Here is a 20,247-nt window from a genome sequence, read left to right on the forward strand (position 1 = left end):
GTTAGACATGCATAATAAATCACAATGGAATTGTCTCCTAATAATTGGTTTAAAAGTACTGACCTATGGTCTCCATAGCACCTGTCAAGCCATCTGATGCTCATGAAACATTGGATTGTCTTCAGCTTTTCTTGGCTCAACAGAACACAAATGACCAACCAGTCATTTTGCAGAATTGTCGGGTATTTTTGGAAATAAGTGTATGTAAGAATGTAAAGCAAAAATCTTTGACTGATTATTTTACTTCCTTCAATTCATGTAACACTTAACACAACAAATGCTTGTTATTTTTATTGTAAAAAATTGTAAATATTACATTCTAATATCATGAGCCAGAATGAGTACAATTTGCACTTTGCACTTGGAATTTTTGTAGCATATATTTTTTTCTTTACTACGTATGTTAAAAAATATTCTTTTTTGTCTCTGTGTCATGTAAAATCTATCTCACTAAACATTGAAAATGGCCAAATACTGATTAATTGCACCTTAATAATTACTTGTCATTACCAATCTACTTGGAGTGACAATTTAACCAGATTTACTACACTGAGATTATATGGAGTCCTCTTCAGAAAATTGGGTACAGTCCTCTGAGTTCTTAATTGTCAGGGCATGCTAAGGGAGAGGTGAATATTAAGACGAATTTTTTGTTATCTTGTGCTAGAAATATAGAAGGAAGATGCTGTTGAACAATTTTATTATATATGAAAAACACAGATTAATGATGATTCTAAAATAGAGATACTGAACTGCTTTGTAAACACGTACTTTGGATAACAAAAAGTTTATTGGATATGGTGAATTGACGTTAGCTTGTGAAGGGTTTTAGTTTCAGTTAGAAGACTTCCATGGTCTGCATAATGAGTTGTGGACAAGAGGATTTTTGCAGGAGTGAAGTCACAGTTGCCAAGAGAAGAAAAAAAGTTATGGAAGTCAAAATGAGTATTTAAATTTGTGTGGGCGCAGAGAAGAGGCAGGGTCTTGGAAATCCTGTGGAGGAAAAAAAAGAAGCTGGTGAAGTTTGGAAGCGCAGTTCTGGAGAGTTTAACTCAGAGAGAAAAGATATTGCAGAAAGGTTCATTTGGCACCATCTACTTCTGAAGAGAGGAAGAGGTGGAGTTATTCCATCTCCCCAGCTTACTGAATCATTATTAATAGAAAACCACTTTATAAGTAGTACCTTTCCAAGTTACCCATCTGGCCTTGTTCTCCTTGGGAAACTTGAGAGGCTGGAGTTATTTCGTTGAAAGAAAATTGCAGCTATTGCAATTATTGTGTAATTTATTAACAGGTAATTCAGTTGAAGCAGCAAAGTTGGCCAAATGTTAGCATAACGGTGTTGGATTTGGTCATCAAATACAATAATGATACAATTTACTTCATAAAATAAATTGGAAATAATGCACATTTTCCTTCAACATCCGGATTTATTTTTAGTTGCTAATATTAGTTTGTCCACTGTGTGGGCCATTCTTTGATTGCAAGCCTGTGATAAAATGCCTTAGGACAGACTTTGTGCGCCTGGGTATAATTAGTCTAGCTCTTGTTTGATATTTGGTAGTCAGATGATTAGTTGCTTTGACTTCCAGGGCATATGTCAAGGGAGGTCTATGTCTAATTAAAAAGCTGTTAATATGATGTTTTGGTGGCACCATTGGACAGGCCTTTTGTATGTTAATTTTAGTGATATATTAGTACATCTTGTTAGGTTCCCTAGGGGCTGCAGAATGCTCTTAAATGTCAGTAACTTTGGTAAGTTTCAGCTTTCTTTCTGGGCTATTTCTCATCTTTACCTTCCCTGCAGATGAGGTCAGGCACTGCATTTTGAAATACTAGTGTACTCTGTGGTAGAACAGGGTAAATCTATGTTCGCTTTGAGGAGGGTAGGCTCCTCAGAGGCTCTTGCATGCATTAGCAAAGCATTTCAAGGAAGCAGAGTATCAAATTAATGTGTTTCATGTTAAAGACATTAAGGTATTTAAATGTGTTATTTTAATCCCTGTTGCAGCATGGAAACAGAAGGATACAATATCGTTTATTTAAAACACAGCTTCCTCTTTTGCCTTCTCCTTCCTTCCGCGTGTATACTTTTAAAGATTATGCAGCATGGGTGAAAATGTATTAGAATTAAGTAGATTTCTGTGGAGAGGGAAATGGTGCATAAATCTCAACAAAAATGGCATGGCCAATTTTTGTCTTATGTTTCTTATATACTTGATACCAAGGAACTAAAGGAGTGACTGTTAAGGATCAAACCCTGAAGAGCGTTACATGTGTGCATGAGGCTTATGGCACTGAAGTCTACATACTAGAGAGGTTAGATGGTTTTGAGATTCAGGAACTGGACTTGGGGCCTGAAGATTTGGGTTTACTTTTGACTCTGCCTTGGGTGAATTACTTAATCTCTCTATGCCTCACTACTTCAGCTGGTAAAATGAGTCTAAGAACACTTAATTCATCTTCCCTGTTTACTTAGTATTGTCTAATTATATCTTTGGCACAGGAATGATCTTAAAGTGTCAATCGGAGAGGCCTAGTCTTAGTTGGAGCCCCTAGGCTCTACTGTGATATAAATAAAAACTAATTCTCCTTAATATGGTTGCATTGCTATATTTGCTTTTGAAAGCTGGATTCCTCACACAATCTACCTATAAATACATTCCTGTTGCAATTTTAGGGTTTAAATGAGTGTGCTAAGTATCCATGATTCCCATTCATTTCTAGGACAGTTACAGGTGCTTCTAAGAGCAGCTGCACATCGGAAAGAATAGCTGAGCTAGAAGTACAGCTGTGCAAATAACAGGGTTGCAGTGGGTTGGTTGAGTTAATTTTTTGGCAGATTGAAGTCAAAATATTTTATTTTAAGTTGAATGAAAAGTCACACTATCAAAACATTTAACTTCCAAACTTAATTTTTTTTCATTTTTAATAAGTGAAGTAATTTGCTATATGAAACATTGTTTAAAATACAGATTTCTGTAGGTTTCATTTTTAAAGTGTCAAAACATAACATATTTCTGTACACAAGAAACTGCATTTTTTTCTGTGAAAGCACTTTGGCCAAAAAATTTCACCTGGCTATGCCAGGAAGTCCATAATAGGAGTGAGTTTTAAATGAATGTCAGCACATTTACTAATGAGACTTTCCAAAAAGTCTTTGTAAAGCAGCAAACTATGGGGTAGTGGTTTAACATTTCTAGTCAAGCTACAAATCTAGGACTATCAAACTAATTGCAAAATTAAGCACGTTGTGCTAAGAAGTGTTGAGCACCAGTTTCCATCAGCTGCTTTATATTTGCAGGCACTGTTCTGCAGAACTTGATGACTGGTATAAACAAAGGCAAGTCACCTCTGAGCTTGCCCCATGCAACTTCTGTTAATTTTCCCACTTGAATAAAATTAGGCAGCACACACAATGGCAGTCGTACATTGGAATGTCACTTACCTCCAAACCTTTCCTGTGGGCTAGCTCTTGATCTCTCTGTTGACTTAAGAAAAGTGAGGTTTGCATAATTAGCATCTAGTTCCTGTGAGCTGTAGATGCCTAACTTGCAGAAGCTGCAGTCATGCCCTGATGTCTTTCCCAAGGTCTCTTTTCCTTGAGCTACCTTTCTTCTCCGGTTCCTTTCTGCACATGTGGAAATGGACACAGACTACCTAGTTTTCTGACTTAGATGGTAGTGAATTTTCACACTGAGAGATGAGCCAACCAGCTAATGACTTTTTGGGGTAGAAGAAAAAACCTCAGAAAATCCACCCTATGCCCTCTGCTTTGGGTCTGCTGAGCTTGAACCTACAAAAAGGTTTCCACAGGATTTGGGATAAGTGAGCATGGGATAAGGATTTGGGATAAGCGCAGAGCCAACTCACACCTTATAACAACTGCTGTGCTTGAAGTGGTTGTTTGTATTGTGTTAGCATTCAGCATGCCAGAAACATGCTAAAGAAAAATATATTCCCAGTCCCTAACGCTATATTGTTCGACTCTGATCTGCAGGCTTGCTTATGAAAGTAGAAGAGACCATTTGAGCTTGAGCTGAAAGCTTAGTGTAATGAAATCCATATCTTCAAAGACAGGCTTTAAATAAAGTCTTAGCTATACTTGGACTTTTTATACCTGTACAATATTGCAGTATAGGGGAAATAATGTAAGGGCCATTACTTTTCTGAGTTTGTCTTCCAAGCAGGCAGACCAAGGATCTTTAGAGATGCTTTCCATTTTTTTCCCAGTTTCTGCCATATATCCGTAATTGCCATGTCATGTTCAGAATTTTGCACCAAACCAGTCATTTCCCTGCCACAGTATCCTTTGCTTTGAACTACTTGTTTGTCCAGCAATCTTTGTGAACTTGGAAAAGAGGGGGGAAGGGGCCAAGATGTAATCTGAGGGGAGCCTTAGCTTAATAGAGTGTTCTGTGCTGCAATCTTCCATTTATTCAGGTAGATAGCCTGTCAGTAACACAGAAACAAAACCACAGTTCTGTTTCTTTAGCTAAAGGGATTAATGTCATCTAGTGCAGCATACTGTTGTTGCAAGGTAGACCACAAGGGGTGAGAAGAGGTTTGGAAGTTGAGAAAAAGATAAGGAAAAAATACAAAGCCCCTCAGGAAATCAGTGATAATGTCAAGCTCCAAGTTTTACAGCTCATATACTGTGCATAGAAAAAGTATCCTTGGAAACCTGGGAATGTATTTATTAGGAAAAAAGTGCATAGAAAGCATTTATTATTGACTTTACCTTAAATTCAACTCCAGAATTGCATAAATAGATAAATAAATAAGTAGGTTCTTATTAAAGCCTTGCGTACATTTTAAAATTTTGTTTGAGTAATGAGTGGTTGCATAATTTAGGTATGCATATAATCTTTTGGTATCTCTTGTAGATCTCTTTTATTAAGGATATCATTATATCATTTTATTTGGCAATGGCAGGTGATATGTGATTAGGAAAAGAAAGTGTTTTGACTTCGGGGGCTAATTCTTATTTGAAAATCTTCACAAAATAGTAGAATGTCAGAACACAGACATCTATGTATTATGTAAGGTTTTATAAGAAATTACAGCTTGTATTATATGATATTTTATGAACTGAGAAGTACCACGTAATTCAATGCAAAAACAATATAGGGTAAACTAACTCTCAAACCTGCACCATCTCTGCCAGTTCTTACTTTTACTTCTGTGAATATTTCTGTTGGCCCAAGTTAAAAACAGCCAACAGTACAGAGTGTCAAATCTGGAATTATAGGACAACTTCTTGATCCTAGCTCAGCGCATGTAGTTGGAAGAACAGAATGCATTGCCAGTGGAAATGAGAAATACAAGTATTCCTTATTTAACGTCCTCCCAGTTAACATTGTTTTGTTATTGTCATTTGTGTACTAGTGAACACACTCATTTAAAGTTGTGCAATGTTCGGTTATAACGTTGTTTGGCCACTGCCTGCTAGTAGGTAACTACTTTGATGTAATTGGATTTGCTTGACATCATTTTGCTTCGTCGCATTTTTCAAGAATGCAACTACGAAGTTAAGCGAGGAGTAGCTGTAGTGCTTTTGTCATGGACAGATAAATGTAAGTTACAGCAACTTTAAGGCAGTTAACCAAAATTAAGAGAACCCAACCCTTTGTTTTGTGCTGAAAAAAGTTTAATTTGTCCAAGTAATCTTGGATATTATGTTCAACAAATAGAACTCTCCAGATTTCCCATAAGTTAACTGAGAAATTTAAATTGCATCAATATAGCTTTTACATGTAATTACACATTACTTGCTTAATAATACAGTACTGCAAATTTCATCATATTTTTGGGGCTTGGCTGTCATATAACTTTACTATTTGTCTTGCTTTGACGCGACATAGAAGCTGCTACTACAACTAGAAATATTTTTTTAAAGAAAAAAATGACTCTATACTACTATAGTTCTTAGCCTCTGAGTGAATTACACTGACACATAAAGAACATGCAGTAGGGATTGTAAGAGACCTGAGAGAATCTTATGATGCGTCTACATTGTTGCCACAGAAATGAAGCAGGATAAGTAAAAGCACTGAGGAAAGAATTGATGCATTTTTATCTTTTTTTAACCACTGCAAGTTGTAGCACAGGTATTCCATAGGGGTGCAGCAATATTTTTGGGGGCTGATACCGATAGCCAATTTTTAAGGAGGCATATCAGCTGATACGAGTCCAATTTCCAATACACGGCCTGGCAGCTTGAAGAGTGGCATCTGGCTGGTAAGTCTGTTGTGGTGGAAGGGAAGAGGCATGGGGGGTGAGGGAGGGAGTGGGGCTGGGGCTAGGGCAGGTGCTGCCGGGTGGGGTGGGACAGAGCTGTGACTTGCCTAGGGGATGCAGGGTGGGGGCAGCTCCTTCCACTGTGTGCACCCCAAGAGGGCACAGGGGGCATGCGTCCCCCCTCCCCAAAATCTGCATGGGGCAAGGCGGGCTGGGCCTGGGATGGCACTGGGCTCTTCCTGGTGGGGGATGGGCCGGGCTGTACTCAGGGCAGGCAGCAGTAGCACTGGGAGGGGATTGTGGGGGGGGAGGCTGTAGCCACCCCAAAATTTGCCGTAGCCTCCCCCTCCTGGTACTGCTGCCTGGCCCAGCCCTTGCCGAGAAAAGTCTGGCACCACCCTGGTCCCAGCCCACAGCTTCAGCCAGCTTCACCTTGTGCAGATCTGGGGGGCACCTTCACAGGGTGCGTGCAGTGGAGGGAGCCACCCCTGCCCCGTGTGCCTCCTGTACAAGCTGCAGCTCCATTCTGTGCCCCGCCCTGCCCCGGCTGGGCAGCATCTGCCCCAGCCCCACTCCCTTCTCTACCACTGGGGTCTTGACTTGCCTCCCTACACCCTTCCGTGCCCCCTCCCCTTCCACCACAACAGGCTTACCAGCTGGATGCAGCTTTCCATGCTGCTGAGCTGTGCTCCTTACCACCTACGTGCTGCTCTGTTGCTGCGCATCTGCACGGGGTGTTTATTGGCCACATCAAGGTGACTTCCAATGTAATTTTCTTTATATCAGTGCCAATCCGATTATTAGACCAATGTATCAGTGCATCTCTAGTATTGCACCAGCATACTTTTAACCAACACTTTTGTACCTTCTTATGTAGAATAAAAGTATGCATAATATTAGTCCAAAACCAAAAGGGCTTATGATTTCCCATACAGTTAATCGGGCTAAGCCTCTGTGGAGTCAACAGCATTTTAAGCCATGGTAACCCTATAGCCTAGCACTGTTCAGTATGTGTGTGTGCTCCAGATACCGCCTACAAAGGATCCATATGCTAACTAGCCCTCACTCATGACTGGAGCAAGGTGTCCTTGTCCTGAGGCCTGGGATCCTCCAAAAATGCATTTGTAGATGAGATATAGGGCAATTTGGTCCAGTTCCACCTCATGGAGTAGTGCAGGGCCACATTAATGGTGTGTGACAGGCTGAGAGAGGGGGTGACAGAGACATTTTGGATGAACTGTTTAGGGACCCATTTAGTGTTGTTTGCCAGATACTTAAGGCTGATAAAGAAACAGGAATACTTGGAAATAGGAAAAAAAAAGGTGCAGTTCACGTATGGGAATGAAGAGGAAGTCAAAATATATTAATTGTTTCCCCCATGACTTGAAAATGAATTGGTGCTGAGGGGTACCGAGTGCAATGAGCACTATCATATATCAAATGCACTATACCAACCTATCCTTGTGGCAGACTGCTATCAGTATGTTTGCCAGTTATGGGCCACATGTTTTAGTCATGCTCAGTGTTGGCTGAGTTTTAGTCAACTTTATAGGTGATATCCATTATTGAACATGTGCTACTTTAGGCAGCAATTTAGTAATGGACAGTGTATTTAATGCGGTTTCCTTGTATGCTGTTGTAAGATGAGGAGCTCTTTTTCCTCATATTGATGGGGAGGGAAGGTGAGGAGACCTCATCTTATATTTGAATAAATATGGTAATATTTTATTCCTCAAGCACTTTTAATTAATGCATATTTAGAAATTGATTTATTCTTTTTGCTTATATTTCAGCACTTTGATGCAATAACAGATACATTTTTAAACAGAAAATGAACAAGATTTTTAAAAAGTAAACAAGAACCATTTTATAAATAAATTGAAAGGGGATTGTACAGTTACAAAAATAAAATTGCACAACTCGTGTGACTAAAGGCACTAACCTAGTCTGTCACCTCTTGTGCACCTGAGGCATGTAACTGATGTTCTACATGTTGACGCCTTTCTCTCCCCACCCCCCACCTCCCTATTTTAGGTTGGATTCTGTTTTGAGTTATTTTACAGATTGCAAAAAGGAATCAAGAAAGAGTATTTTTTTTTGCTGTGAACATGTTTCTGTATAGTTGTATCCTCTATATTGATGTCTTTAATATCTGTCTTTAAGAATTTGAATCAGATTAGATTCAAAATTGATCTACAGTTAATAATAATCTAATGTCTTGTTTACATGGTAGGTAAGTAGTATAGTCTATATTTTCCATTTTCAGTACAGCTGAACCTCTGGAGTGTAAAATATTGTTTTTTGTTCCTGTCCACATCTATCCACAAATACATTGATAATAGATAGATGTTATGGACCTAGTCAACTCTTCTCTGATTTTGACTTTTTGTAATAGGACAGCTGTAGGCTCCTTCTAAGCATTTTCATTAACGTGGATATACAAACACAGTCCCTTTATTTCAGAAACAAAAAGGAGATTTCCTGTCCTATAGCCTGACTCATAGCATTGCTCAGCACTGAGCAGAATCATGTCCTGGCCAGAAGTTATATGTTCTTTTTTCCCCAATTAGGCAAACAAGGTTCTTTGGGAAGAGGTGATATCTTTCTTTAGACCAACTAATAGTTGGGGAAATTATTCTTTGCGAGCTTTGTGCCCAAAAACTTGCAAAGAGTAATTTTTCCAACTATTTACAGTAATTGGTTTAATAAAAGATATCACCTCTACCCAAAGAACCTTGTCTGCCCATGCAGGGCTCTCAGTCCCAGCTGCACCACATGCTCAGCCAGGACTGAGAATCCTGCAACTGACGGGGCTCCCAGAATCATGCAAAGCTAGGCCCGAGAGTCCTGCAACTGACAGGGAGTGAAGTGCAGCCAGGACTGAGAGTCCCGTCAGTTAGAGGACTCTCGGGCCTGGCTACGTGTGGTGCAGCTGGGACTAAGAGCCCCATGTGGGATGGGGGTTTCATGCAGCCCTGAGCCTTGAGGATCCTCAGGTCTTGGGTGTTTCACACTAGGCATGGTGTGCCCTTGCCCTGTCAGCTGATGGGGCTCTCAGCCACAAGAGAGACCCTGCTACGTGTACAAATAAAAGCTCAATAGCAACCAGCTATAAATTTAGTATACGTTTTCAAGGTCTAACTTTATAGCTGGTTGGAGCTTTTTATCATGTGATAGCTACTTTGCATGTGTAGCTGGTCAGTTGCAGGCACCAGGATACACACAAAGACAAATATGTTATAAAGCCCTATATCCTTTTGTATTCTGTTATGCTGATGTAAAAGCAGAATAACTTCAATGCATGCCTGGGAGAAATGTGTGAGAGAGAAGCTCTTATTCATCACTTTGAGTCTGATAGTTTAGCAACCCCATGTCCACCACTCCCATAACAGTCTATGAGAATTTTACTTGTAGGTCAATTAGGGCATTGGGTCTCTCTCCTCCATAGTCATATCTTTTGTCTAAAGGAACTAACGGTCTACACTTTTCCAGTGTACTGGTATAGGAGTTACAGATGGACTCTTGGCTTTGAATATTAACATATTGGGCCAAAATTTGAGGTGACACAATAGTTGACATAAATGACATGGAATAAAATAGCTGCAACTAATGTTAGCATGGTGTTACTGACAGGTGGGTGGGAAGGTAGGGTTGCAACAGGAAAACCAACCCATAGGGAGACTGGAAAGATAGACTGGAAAGAAGGAAAGTTTTTGTATATTTTCTTACTTCTTCCAGTTAGTTGGTTTTTCTGCTAAGTCTGTCCTTTGTGCCTCTTACAAAAGCCCTGAGCACAATTTGCACTAATCACCTGTCATCTGAAATCTCTGAAGAAAGACTAAATAGTGAAAATGTATAGAGTCTGAATTCTCATCCTGGCTTAATGGTAACCTTTCTAGTTCTGGACTGAGGTGTACTATTGGGGAAGGGTAGGGAAGTTTGTATTGCTGATGCATATGTCATAGTTAGAGAGGACTTCACTATCTGTGGATTTTGTCTCTTGTAGGCATTAGATTCATATGCATGAAATGTATTAAAAGAAAAAAATCTGCAAACCCTTCCAATATATCTGATGTTTCTGTTTATGATCTTTATTTAGGCAGTATAATATTTAAAAATTTAAAATATTTTAAAATTATATATTTTCTTTTTGAAAAAGAGCTGGCATATGTTCTAAAGCTAAGTGTTGAATTCAGAAGCTTATCTGTAACTGTCCTTTTAAATATATCTAAATCTGGTTTCCAGCTGTCCTGCTGGAAAGGCATACATAACTCAGCATGTGGGAAACTTACTGACATTTTTCTCTTCTCCTTCCTAGAGTGTCTCCTCTGCAGAAGTCTGAAATAGTAGATATGGTAAAGAAACATGTAAATGCCATCACACTAGCCATTGGGGATGGTGCCAACGACGTGGGAATGATCCAGACTGCACACGTGGGCGTCGGGATCAGTGGAAATGAGGGCATGCAGGCAACCAACTCCTCCGATTACGCCATAGCACAGGTCAGAGGCACTAAAGAGCAGCTGCCATGTCCTGTTGACAGAGGTATCAGCTGTGTGGCAGCATAAGCACTTTGTTGCTGGCCTTCAAGCCAAGAGTATCTTTGTTTATATCCTCTCTGAGGCTGACATCTAAAATTGATACCTGAAATGTATTTGGGGTCATTTTAGTTCTGGTCTTGCTGGACTCTTTGAGGCAAAGTTCTATTGCCTCTGAAAGGCTTATGTTTCTTCTCGCCAGCTGTGGACTGTTCATACTGTTCAGTAATCAGGGAGAGGCACCATGCATGACAGTTGCATTAAAATCCTTCTAATTATAAATTATAAATTATCTTCCCAATGCATGTGCTTGTGTGTGACACCTGTTGATGAAGTCTATTCCTGATAACAGTTTATCCCCATAGATGTTGTAATACAGTTATGTTTACCCCATTTAAAAAAAAAATACTAAAGGATCAGTCACTAAGGTTCTTGCAGGTGTTTAAAAAAAAAAAACGAAAAAAAAAGAAAACATGCTTTACAGAAAGCAGCAGTTTGTTAGTCTGACCCAGCTCCACAGCCCATGTATAGATCTGGTGCTTCAGAGGGGCTTTTATTTAATAGCTGATTCAGTCGGCACAATCCTGATTCAATCGGCACAATCCAACTAACGTGCTGCCTCTTCTGGGCATGTACTGGGCTTGGCGCAGGAACGTGCCAAGTTTAAAGTGCCTTTTTTAAATCTCTGCAAGCAGCCTAAAGTATTAAAACAGCAGTCAGTATTTAGCAGTAATTCAAAAACCTTAATTTGGACAAGGTACAGTGACTGGAAATATCACTTCTGGCTCATCCTGTGATATTCAGTATTGATCACCAGGGATTTTAGTTTTCTTTGATTTTAAAAAAATCCCCAATTTTCGGGTTTAAAAAAGTACTCCAAAATCCACATTTTTCTGTGATTAAAATGAAATGCCAGTAATATAGTTGTGTTTCATTTTGATCACAGATCACAGAAAAATGTGGATTTTGGGTTATTTTTAACCTGAAAATTGGGGAATTTTTTTTTAATCAGAGAAAACCAGGATCCCTGTTGATCACTTTATTCAGAGATCATAGTGGGAAAAGCTGTGTCAATTAGGCCATCTCGTCCTTTCATTAACTAAATCAAAATGTAATATTAAAGGCATTACAAGTAGCAGGAGAAAGAGAAGCTTTAGCTCAGGGTTGGGAAATTATTTGGGCCCAAGGGCCACATAGGGAGTTTTGATGAATTGTTACGGGCCAGGTCAACACCCTCCACCACAACAACTCACCAAAACTCCCTATGTGGGCAGGCAGGCTGTGGTGTTCAGGAGTGAGACAGGTGGGTGAAGCTGGGACCGCAGGGCAGGGTAGCCCCTGTCCTGTGGAGGGTGTGTATGTGTGGGGGGGGCTGTCTGGGTACTAGGTCCCGGGAGCTGGCCTGGGGTAAGGAGGTGAAGCAGGGGGCAGAGGCATGTGCAGCAGAGCTCACCCATGCTGTGCAGTCTGTGATTGCCCCTGTGGTGCTTGAGGGGCTGAACTCCAGCTGCTTCTTCCTGGGGCAGCCCATGCCATGCTCCAGTCTGCACTTACTGGCCTGGCCCCAGCCCCAGCCAGCATGCATAGCCTTTGGCAGGGCTGCTTCTGTTACAGCTGCAGTTGCCTGGGTGCTGCACTCCCCCAACCGCCAGCAGCTCCTTCTCTTGTTTCTGCTGCACCACTTCTGGCCAGGAGGAAGCTTCAGCCAGGTGACTTCTGCCCCAGTGCCCAGGACTCTGGCTCTAGCTCCCAGCTGTCTACCACCTACTCCACTATTTATATAGTTCAGAAAGTTAGTAAAAGTGCACTATGGTAATGGGCTCAAATCAGGAGCAGAAAAGTAATTTAAAGTTATTCAAGTTTGTATGAAATCAATTAGCATTTCATTCATTAGCATGTAAGCAACAATCAGATAAATTCACCATGAAATCTGCTATTGCAATTGATACTAATTGGCACCCTCTTGGAAGTTTCTTAGAGGCCAAGAAACATACATCTCCCCTATTATTCTTAGAGGCAGTTATTCTAAAACATGGCTGACATTTATTGATATGCTGATGTGATTGCTACCCATGTTCAGGGGTATGTGTTGCAATGAGAGATTGCAAGCTTGGACCCAAATCTTTCATGAACATTACAATTCACTTTTAAAATTTCAAGTTAAAAATCCCATCAAAGATTTGATTTGTAATAAATGATATCACCAATACTTAATATTAGGCAAAAAAACAAATATACTAGGGCAATTTTAACTGCCTTATTTATAATGGTTACATAGTTTCCTGTATTTTAATTAACTGCCATGCATTATGTATTGCAACCAGTTCATTAGTCATTAAAAATCCTTGCTTTGGGAGACTTCATTAGATTAAGCTTATTTATTCAAATGAAAATTTAAAAGACTAAGTAGTCAGAGCTTTGCCTATAGATGGCCTTTCACATTTAACTCCTTTGGTATTTATTGTAATAACATTAAACCTGATGAAGTAATTTAACATTCATGTGTCACTTTCAAGTTAAAAAAATAATGTGGCTTTGGGGTTAATATAAAAATGCTGGAAATGGACTGTGCTTGGTTTAAATTCCAGTGTGGGGAATATTGACAATATCAATAGAGATGACATTAGAGTTTAATTTAAAAAAAAAAAAAAAAAAAAAAGGATTTTGACTTCAGTAGTGTGCAGTTTTAATTTGGGGCAGGAGAAACTGACTTGGAACTGTACTTTCTCAGGAAAGATGCAATATCATGTTTTTTTAGTATCTGAAAGGTAATATATCACTGTGTTAGTGAGTCATATTTTACACTCTTGAGCTGGTTAGTAAAGACGAGATGGAATGTTATTTACCGTAAGGCAACTACCAGACAAAAGCAGTGGTTCTCAGCCGCCTTAAATTCAAGGCACCTTGAATTTTCTAAATTTACCAACACCCTGTCACGGCGCGGGGTCCTAGGAGCGGCCATGATCTCTCCAACGCCCCCTACCGTGCCAAGTTGGCGATCAAGCACCCTTGTTCTTGCCCACCACGTCTTTGATGGTATCTATTTTATAAGGGAGGGTGCCTTTTGTCCCCTTGTTTATCCTAGCCCCTGTTCTGTATAGATTGACTTGGTGCACCCAGCCTTATGGGCTATGCGTGGCTTCAACCTCCCCAAGCCTCACAGATGTCCCGGACGTTGTTTGGTCAGTTTCCTTTCTGTGCCCTCACTGGCGCCTCCAGGCTTATCACGCAGCCGGTGCCCCTCACTGGCGCCCCCGGGCTTGTCACGCAGCTGGCGCCTCTCACAATTGGGGCTCAGGTGGCCGTAGCTGGGCCTGGCCCCCAAATTCCCTCCTTGGGTCTTAAAGCAAGTGCCTGCTCCAGGGTTTCTCACCTGCGCCCGCCCGGGGCTTCTCTCCACTGGAGCTCAGGTGGCTGTAGCTGTGCCTGGCCCCCAAATTCCCTCCTCGGGTCAACGGTTCCTGTGGGACTCAAGCAGCCTCATCCTTACCTGGCCCCCAGTCCTCTGCACCCCTTCTCAGGGCTGGGGTCAATTCCCCTTGCATGTTGTGCCCTCTCTGGGCTTCTTGCCTGTGCACCCCTCCCTGGGGCTCCGCCCACACTAGGGCCTTTCTCTGCGCTTGGGGCTCAGGTGTCCGTAGCCGTGTCTGGCCCCCCCAGTGCACTGTGCCCCTCCTCAGGGCTGGGCAGTGCACCCCTAAATGCGGTGCCCTCACTGGCACCAGGGTCCCCACCCCTGTGGAGCCCCTCTGAGGCCTCCTCCAACCCCTATTAGCCTCACCCGGTCCTTCAGTTTTAAACTCAAAGCAATAACAAGCCAATCGGCTACAACTCAAAACTAAGCCTCCTGGCTAAAACACAAACCCTGAGCCCTCTGGCTAATCATCATTCAAATCCCTACCAGGGCTTCCTCCACCCGGTATCCTCTCCCATAAGCTGTTCAGGCCATTGGGCTTCTCTACTCTGCCTGCTCCAACAGACCTCAGCTGCCGGAGGGGAACTGCCTCCCTGGCCTCAGCCTGTACTACATTTATATAGTTCAGGCCCTGCCCCCTTCCGGTCAGCTGACCAACTGTGATTGCCCCGGCAACTGGCACCTGTATCTCTTCATAGGAGCAGGGCACCCAGTTGAGAACCACTGCTGTATAGTCTCAGCTTACCTCAGTGATTCTCAACCAGGGTGATGCCACCACCACCAGGTAAAACTGTCCCACACACCTGGTGCAAAGCCAGAGTAGGAACTATCCCAGCAAGAGTGGATACTCCTGTCTATCTTAGATTTATCACATAAACCTAATGCAGGCTCCATGAAAGACCTGTGGGGCACTTTCAGTGGTGCCATGGCATGAATACCTGCCACCACAGCCCAATGAAAGTGTCTTGTGGTACCCTACTTGAGAACCACTGAACTAAAATAGTGCTAAAATGTTTTCAGAGGGAAATTTTGAGCTTCATGGAATACATTTTTCCTTCATTACAGAATATTTATCCACAGATGAGTAGGAGTTATCTGCATCCCTTGAAAGTAGAATATAGTCTTATGAACATATTTTAAGAAGCCCAGTGTATATAGCAGGGGTCAGCACTCCATGGTGCTCAGGACAGGTCTAGCCCACAGAGATATTTGATCTAGCCTACAGGCATGGGGCTTCGATGGCATTCAGCCGCACCTGTACTGCTGCAGGGAAAAGTAGCAATGGCAGACACTTTCCCTGTGCTGCTGCAGAGAAAAAGCAGCAGATAGCATCTGGGTCATAGCACCCAGCTATCTCTGACTGGGCCTTTCTTGCCTGTGACCTTGAAAAGTTACTGACCCCTGATATAGAACATCTAATATGCAAATGATGCATCCAATCCATTGGTGCCAGAAGTAGGCACATATGAAAAAATGAAGCTCATATAAAAGCTCATTCAGGATTATATAATGAATCAAAGCATAAACTAAGCACATAAATGGAAGCCTACTTTTGACCCAGTGCTCCAAAGGGTAGCTTCCTCCAGCATCTATTTCAATAATCTTTTCTACTTGAAACTTTGTCAAGTGATCTATATTCAGAGAATCCTTAACCAAAATATTGAGGGTCCTGTATATTTCTAAAATAAACTAAAGCTTTCTACTGGAAAAAAACAGATTTTATATTATAAAATGAGGTTTTATGAATGGTGTTAAGCAGAAGGCCACATTAAATGACCATAATGGTTCCTTTTAGCCTTAACATTCTTAAATATTCTGGTATCCAAGCATGTTCTGTACCTCATATATTATTAGGTCCCTTTCCTGCAGACACTTAATCGCATAAGGAGCTCTGATGAGCTCTGTTACACTATAGCACCGCTCTGTTTCATTAAACTCACTGTCACAATTCCATGGGGCTACTTGTATATGAATTTACTGGATCAGCATCTTGCTGTCTTCTAGTGACTTTGTCTTCCCTACTCTACTGGGTAGCACATTTTCTGTTTCTTGAGGAATCACTGACCCTATAAGCATCTTTGTAGTAGATTTCATAGACATAAGGGCTGGAAGGGACATCACAAGGTCATCAAGTCCAGCCCCCTGGCCGTAGGACAGGCAGTCAGCAATGACAGTGAGAGGAGAAGACTGAACAGCAAAGAGTGAGTTGGAAGGAGGAAAATGGATCAGTGCAATTATTAGTTACTCCGTTCTGGTTATCTGATGCAAAGTGGGTAGACATTGATCCCAAACTAAGTTATGATGGGTTAGATTCATTTTTTCATTTCTTTTTCATTCCAACATGCCTCTGCCAAGCAAGAATTAAAAGTCAGGGTTGCTAGAATGGTGTCAGGGAGTTTCTTGTAGTATTTGTAGCTTGATCAAAGATACTACATTCATAAAATCTCAGGAGAGAGGCTATTTCATGATGGGTTTAATTTGTTTAAAACAAAAAAAAAATCTCAGTTTCAAATTAGCATTAGATAAATAATAGCTTTGAACTGGAATCTGGATTTTGAATATCAGGCTTTTTAGGTGCCACATGGAAATATGGTGCTAGGCTTCCTTTCAATTCTGATGAAAACACCATACCAAATAGTGAAATTTGGTCCCTGATCATAAGAGGCCTGTAGTCAGATAGCAAGGAATGTGGCCTTTATGAGTTATTGTTAGAAACTTGCACTTTTCCTGCCTCCACTGTGGGTCTGATCCTACTCTGACTGAAGTTGAGCCATATCAGTGGCTCAGTCCAGTTTCCATCAGCAATTATTCAATTGCTCCTTGGGGTTATAGGATAAAAACAAAGACAGAAACCCACCAAAAATGCTCAGACCAACACAGAGTAAAATAAAACAAACTATTTTTCTTGCTACGTGTATTGTGGCTACATTTCTCTTAATACTTTTATATGATCATGTAGACTGTAAATGTTAATAAAATGTGTTTGTTTCCATCTTGTTTCAAAAGCTGTTAGTATTCATTTATTTTCATTTAGCTGTCATCATCTTTTGAGATTCCATTTTTGCCCAGAACGTTTCTAATTAGCAGATTGCTGTTTTTAAGATGCAGAGGAGAGTGTTGTATCATGTACTTATTAGCCTCTCAAACACAGTAATCTTATTTGGCCATGAAATGAAGAGTTCAGATTTATATTTAATCCAGTGGGCTTTATTATGTTAACCTATCTTCATTTTGTTATCAGAATAAGAATAATTGAAAGCTTTTTGCTACTTAAAGCAAGCAAGGACTCATTTACACAAGTTTAAAGGGTTTTCTTGTATAATGTTGTAAGTGTTTGGTTTGTACTAATCTATATAAAATTACTTTCAAAGAGTGCTCTAACAGTTGTTTTAAGTGTCACTTACTTTCTATAGTTACCCAACATGAGGCTATATCATTAATGTCCATTTTTTCCCTCTAGTTTTCCTACTTGGAGAAGCTATTATTAGTCCATGGAGCCTGGAGTTACAATCGAGTGACCAAGTGCATATTGTATTGTTTCTACAAGAATGTGGTCTTGTATATTATTGAGGTAAGGACAACTAAGGTCTTTCATAAATTAACTTGAAAATTGTAGCCAGTAAATGGAAAAGCCATTTATTTGGACTTGGCATTGGGATACTGAAGCACCTAATATTCTTAAAAGTGAAATTATTTTAAAATCCTTTTTTCCCATCATTGTCTTTTGTTTGTTTGATATTTTCATTTAAGAGTCCTTAAAAAGGAAAGTTATGGAGGATTATTTCAGGGTTTCAGCACATTAATCCTGGTTATTAAACGGTGTAAGGAGGTGCTTATTTTATTTTCCACAAGCATTTTCTGTGGACGTCTATTTTTATTTGTAGAAACATTTCACTTCGGGTTTCCATTTGTTTTGTTTTGCTTTTATTTTATAAAACATGCTTTTACAAAATTTGAACTTAGGGATAAATTTAAGATGAAAGTCTCTATTTAATAGAAACAGGAAGTTTCTACTAGGTAAAGACAAATTTGAGACAAAAACTACTGTTGTGTACCTTATAATAAATACAGTTGTTTAGCAAATTAAAATAGCATTTGGACAATGAAGATACGGAGTTATGCAATCTACTGTTTTATTTCTGTTTTAGATATTGCTCCATAATGTAGTTGGAATGATTAAGTAAGGCTATTTAATTTCATTAATAAGATGTGATTTTTAAACAATAAGAAATAATCTCTTCACAAAGTACATTTGCGGCATGAAATTCCATGTCAAAGAAGATTGAATTGAAGAGTTTAGGGCTGCTACTAACACTTGTAGTACTTCCAGGTAAAATGGAAGTAATCAAATCTCATGCTTGAGAGCAGGGATAAATCTGGGGCAGCAGGGAACCTTTCCTCCTTTTAATAGTCTTGATGTTCCACTAATTAGGTTATCCTTTCTTGTGCCAGTCTGCTGTCTGTTACCTGCTTCAGGTAATATAACTCCAATTTAACAGCATTGCAGACTTTTTAACTCTAGCTAAAGTATTAACTTGGGTGTGAAAATAACTTTCAGTGAAGCATTGGCTGCACTGCCAAGATGCACAAGGCTAGATTTTTGTTTTGTGAATCTGAAAACGAGATGTACCTTTAATTTGAATGATTACAGGACTAAAGAAACAGCATCTTTTGGGTTTTTTTCCCCTTGTTTGTTGTTTTTATACATAATAGCAAATTAATGTACATTCTAGTAAAGTGATTTGGTTTTGCTTAAATTTTAAATGTAGCAATATAGCCCTGGGCCCCTGGCTTTATTAGTAAAACATCTAATTTTTTTTTAATTGGAGAAATATGTGTTGTGAGGAGCTGTGCACCCCTCTTTTTCAGAATCCTAAATCTGCCCATGCTTGAGAGCATAAGTATAAGGAGTAAGAGTCCGGAAGTATTCTTTCCTTCATGCACATTACTACCCATTTAGTCATGGCCCTTATGAAGATACCAACATTAATTGGCCAGTTACTTGATCTCATATGGCAAACCGTATGTTGCCATACTAGAGTTCAAAGAAAGTGGTGGGGTTTGTTTGTTTGTTTTTGTGTTGGTCTGTTTTTTTAGGAGTTGAAGGTGTTGCTTCTTTTTCCCAATAAACACTCTAGGAAGGAATGATATAAAACTGCACAGCTAGAACATTATAATTAGCTACCCATTTACAGAGATTATGAGAAGCACTAGGTCAGAAAAAGTTTTATTATTCAGTGAATCATACCATGGTCAAGGTATATATCTGATTCCCTGAGGGCCTGATCATCTTTTATGCATGTGTCGTTCTTGTAAAATACAGGAATTCTTTGTAAGTATGTTCTCTTTCCCTTGAATATGTTTGAATGACCTCTAGTTTTGGAGGTTATCATTTCCAATACAGCTCAAAATGTGTTCACTGCATATGGACAGCTGCTGCAGAAGAGTATTCAGCCCACCAGTCACAACTTATAGCTGTGGGTGAGACCAGCAATTATGGTTTTGCAAAATAATAGACGAGTTGATTCTAAGTAAGGTTAAATCCACCTTTATGGTAGGCCAGATTCAAATAGTTTTCTATCTTTACCAAAACTAAGTCAAGTTCTAATTCCAGCTTAGAATTTTTCTTCAAAGTTTTTTAAAGGAAGTCAGACAAGGGAATTGGATAGAAGGTTAAAAATGAGCTGATCTTCACTGCCTGGTTGCTTTTTTCCAAACATTTTGGGATTTATTATAATTAAAAAAAAAATCCATTAAAGGCTGTATCTGTTGTTGGAGATGAGAACATGTATATTCAATACTGCTAAAGTAAAATACAGATAATTAAGGGGTCATTGTCAGTTTTTTTAAGATAAGTTTTTTTCCTTTTTTTCCTGTCCATTGTTGGTAGTAGCATTAGCTTTTTTGCAGTTTTCTCTAGGAGTCTTTTTATCATTTTTAGGTGATTTTTTTTTTTTCTAAGAAAATCCTTTTTCTTTCAGATCATAGTGTGACATGGCTGTGCTTCAGTTGATTACTTGTTGTAGCATAGGAAAGTATTGTATTGCAACATTA

At 39.9% G+C, this 20,247-nt stretch overlaps 1 protein-coding gene across 1 annotated transcript in view; it reads left to right on the top strand.

The window, feature by feature from the left end:
• The window catches only part of ATP8A2 (ATPase phospholipid transporting 8A2), a 546,329-nt gene that overhangs the window by 307,831 nt on the left and 218,251 nt on the right, over positions 1-20,247 (top strand). The window contains exons 26-27 of the mRNA XM_090028654.1: positions 10,559-10,742; positions 17,654-17,764. Of these exons, the coding sequence (XP_089884780.1) occupies positions 10,559-10,742; positions 17,654-17,764 (295 nt within the window). The remainder of the gene's footprint in view (positions 1-10,558; positions 10,743-17,653; positions 17,765-20,247) is intronic.

Source organism: Crocodylus siamensis, chromosome 1, assembly GCF_052110815.1.
Source record: "Crocodylus siamensis isolate JL-2025a chromosome 1, ASM5211081v1, whole genome shotgun sequence".
Taxonomy (NCBI): domain Eukaryota; kingdom Metazoa; phylum Chordata; order Crocodylia; family Crocodylidae; genus Crocodylus; species Crocodylus siamensis.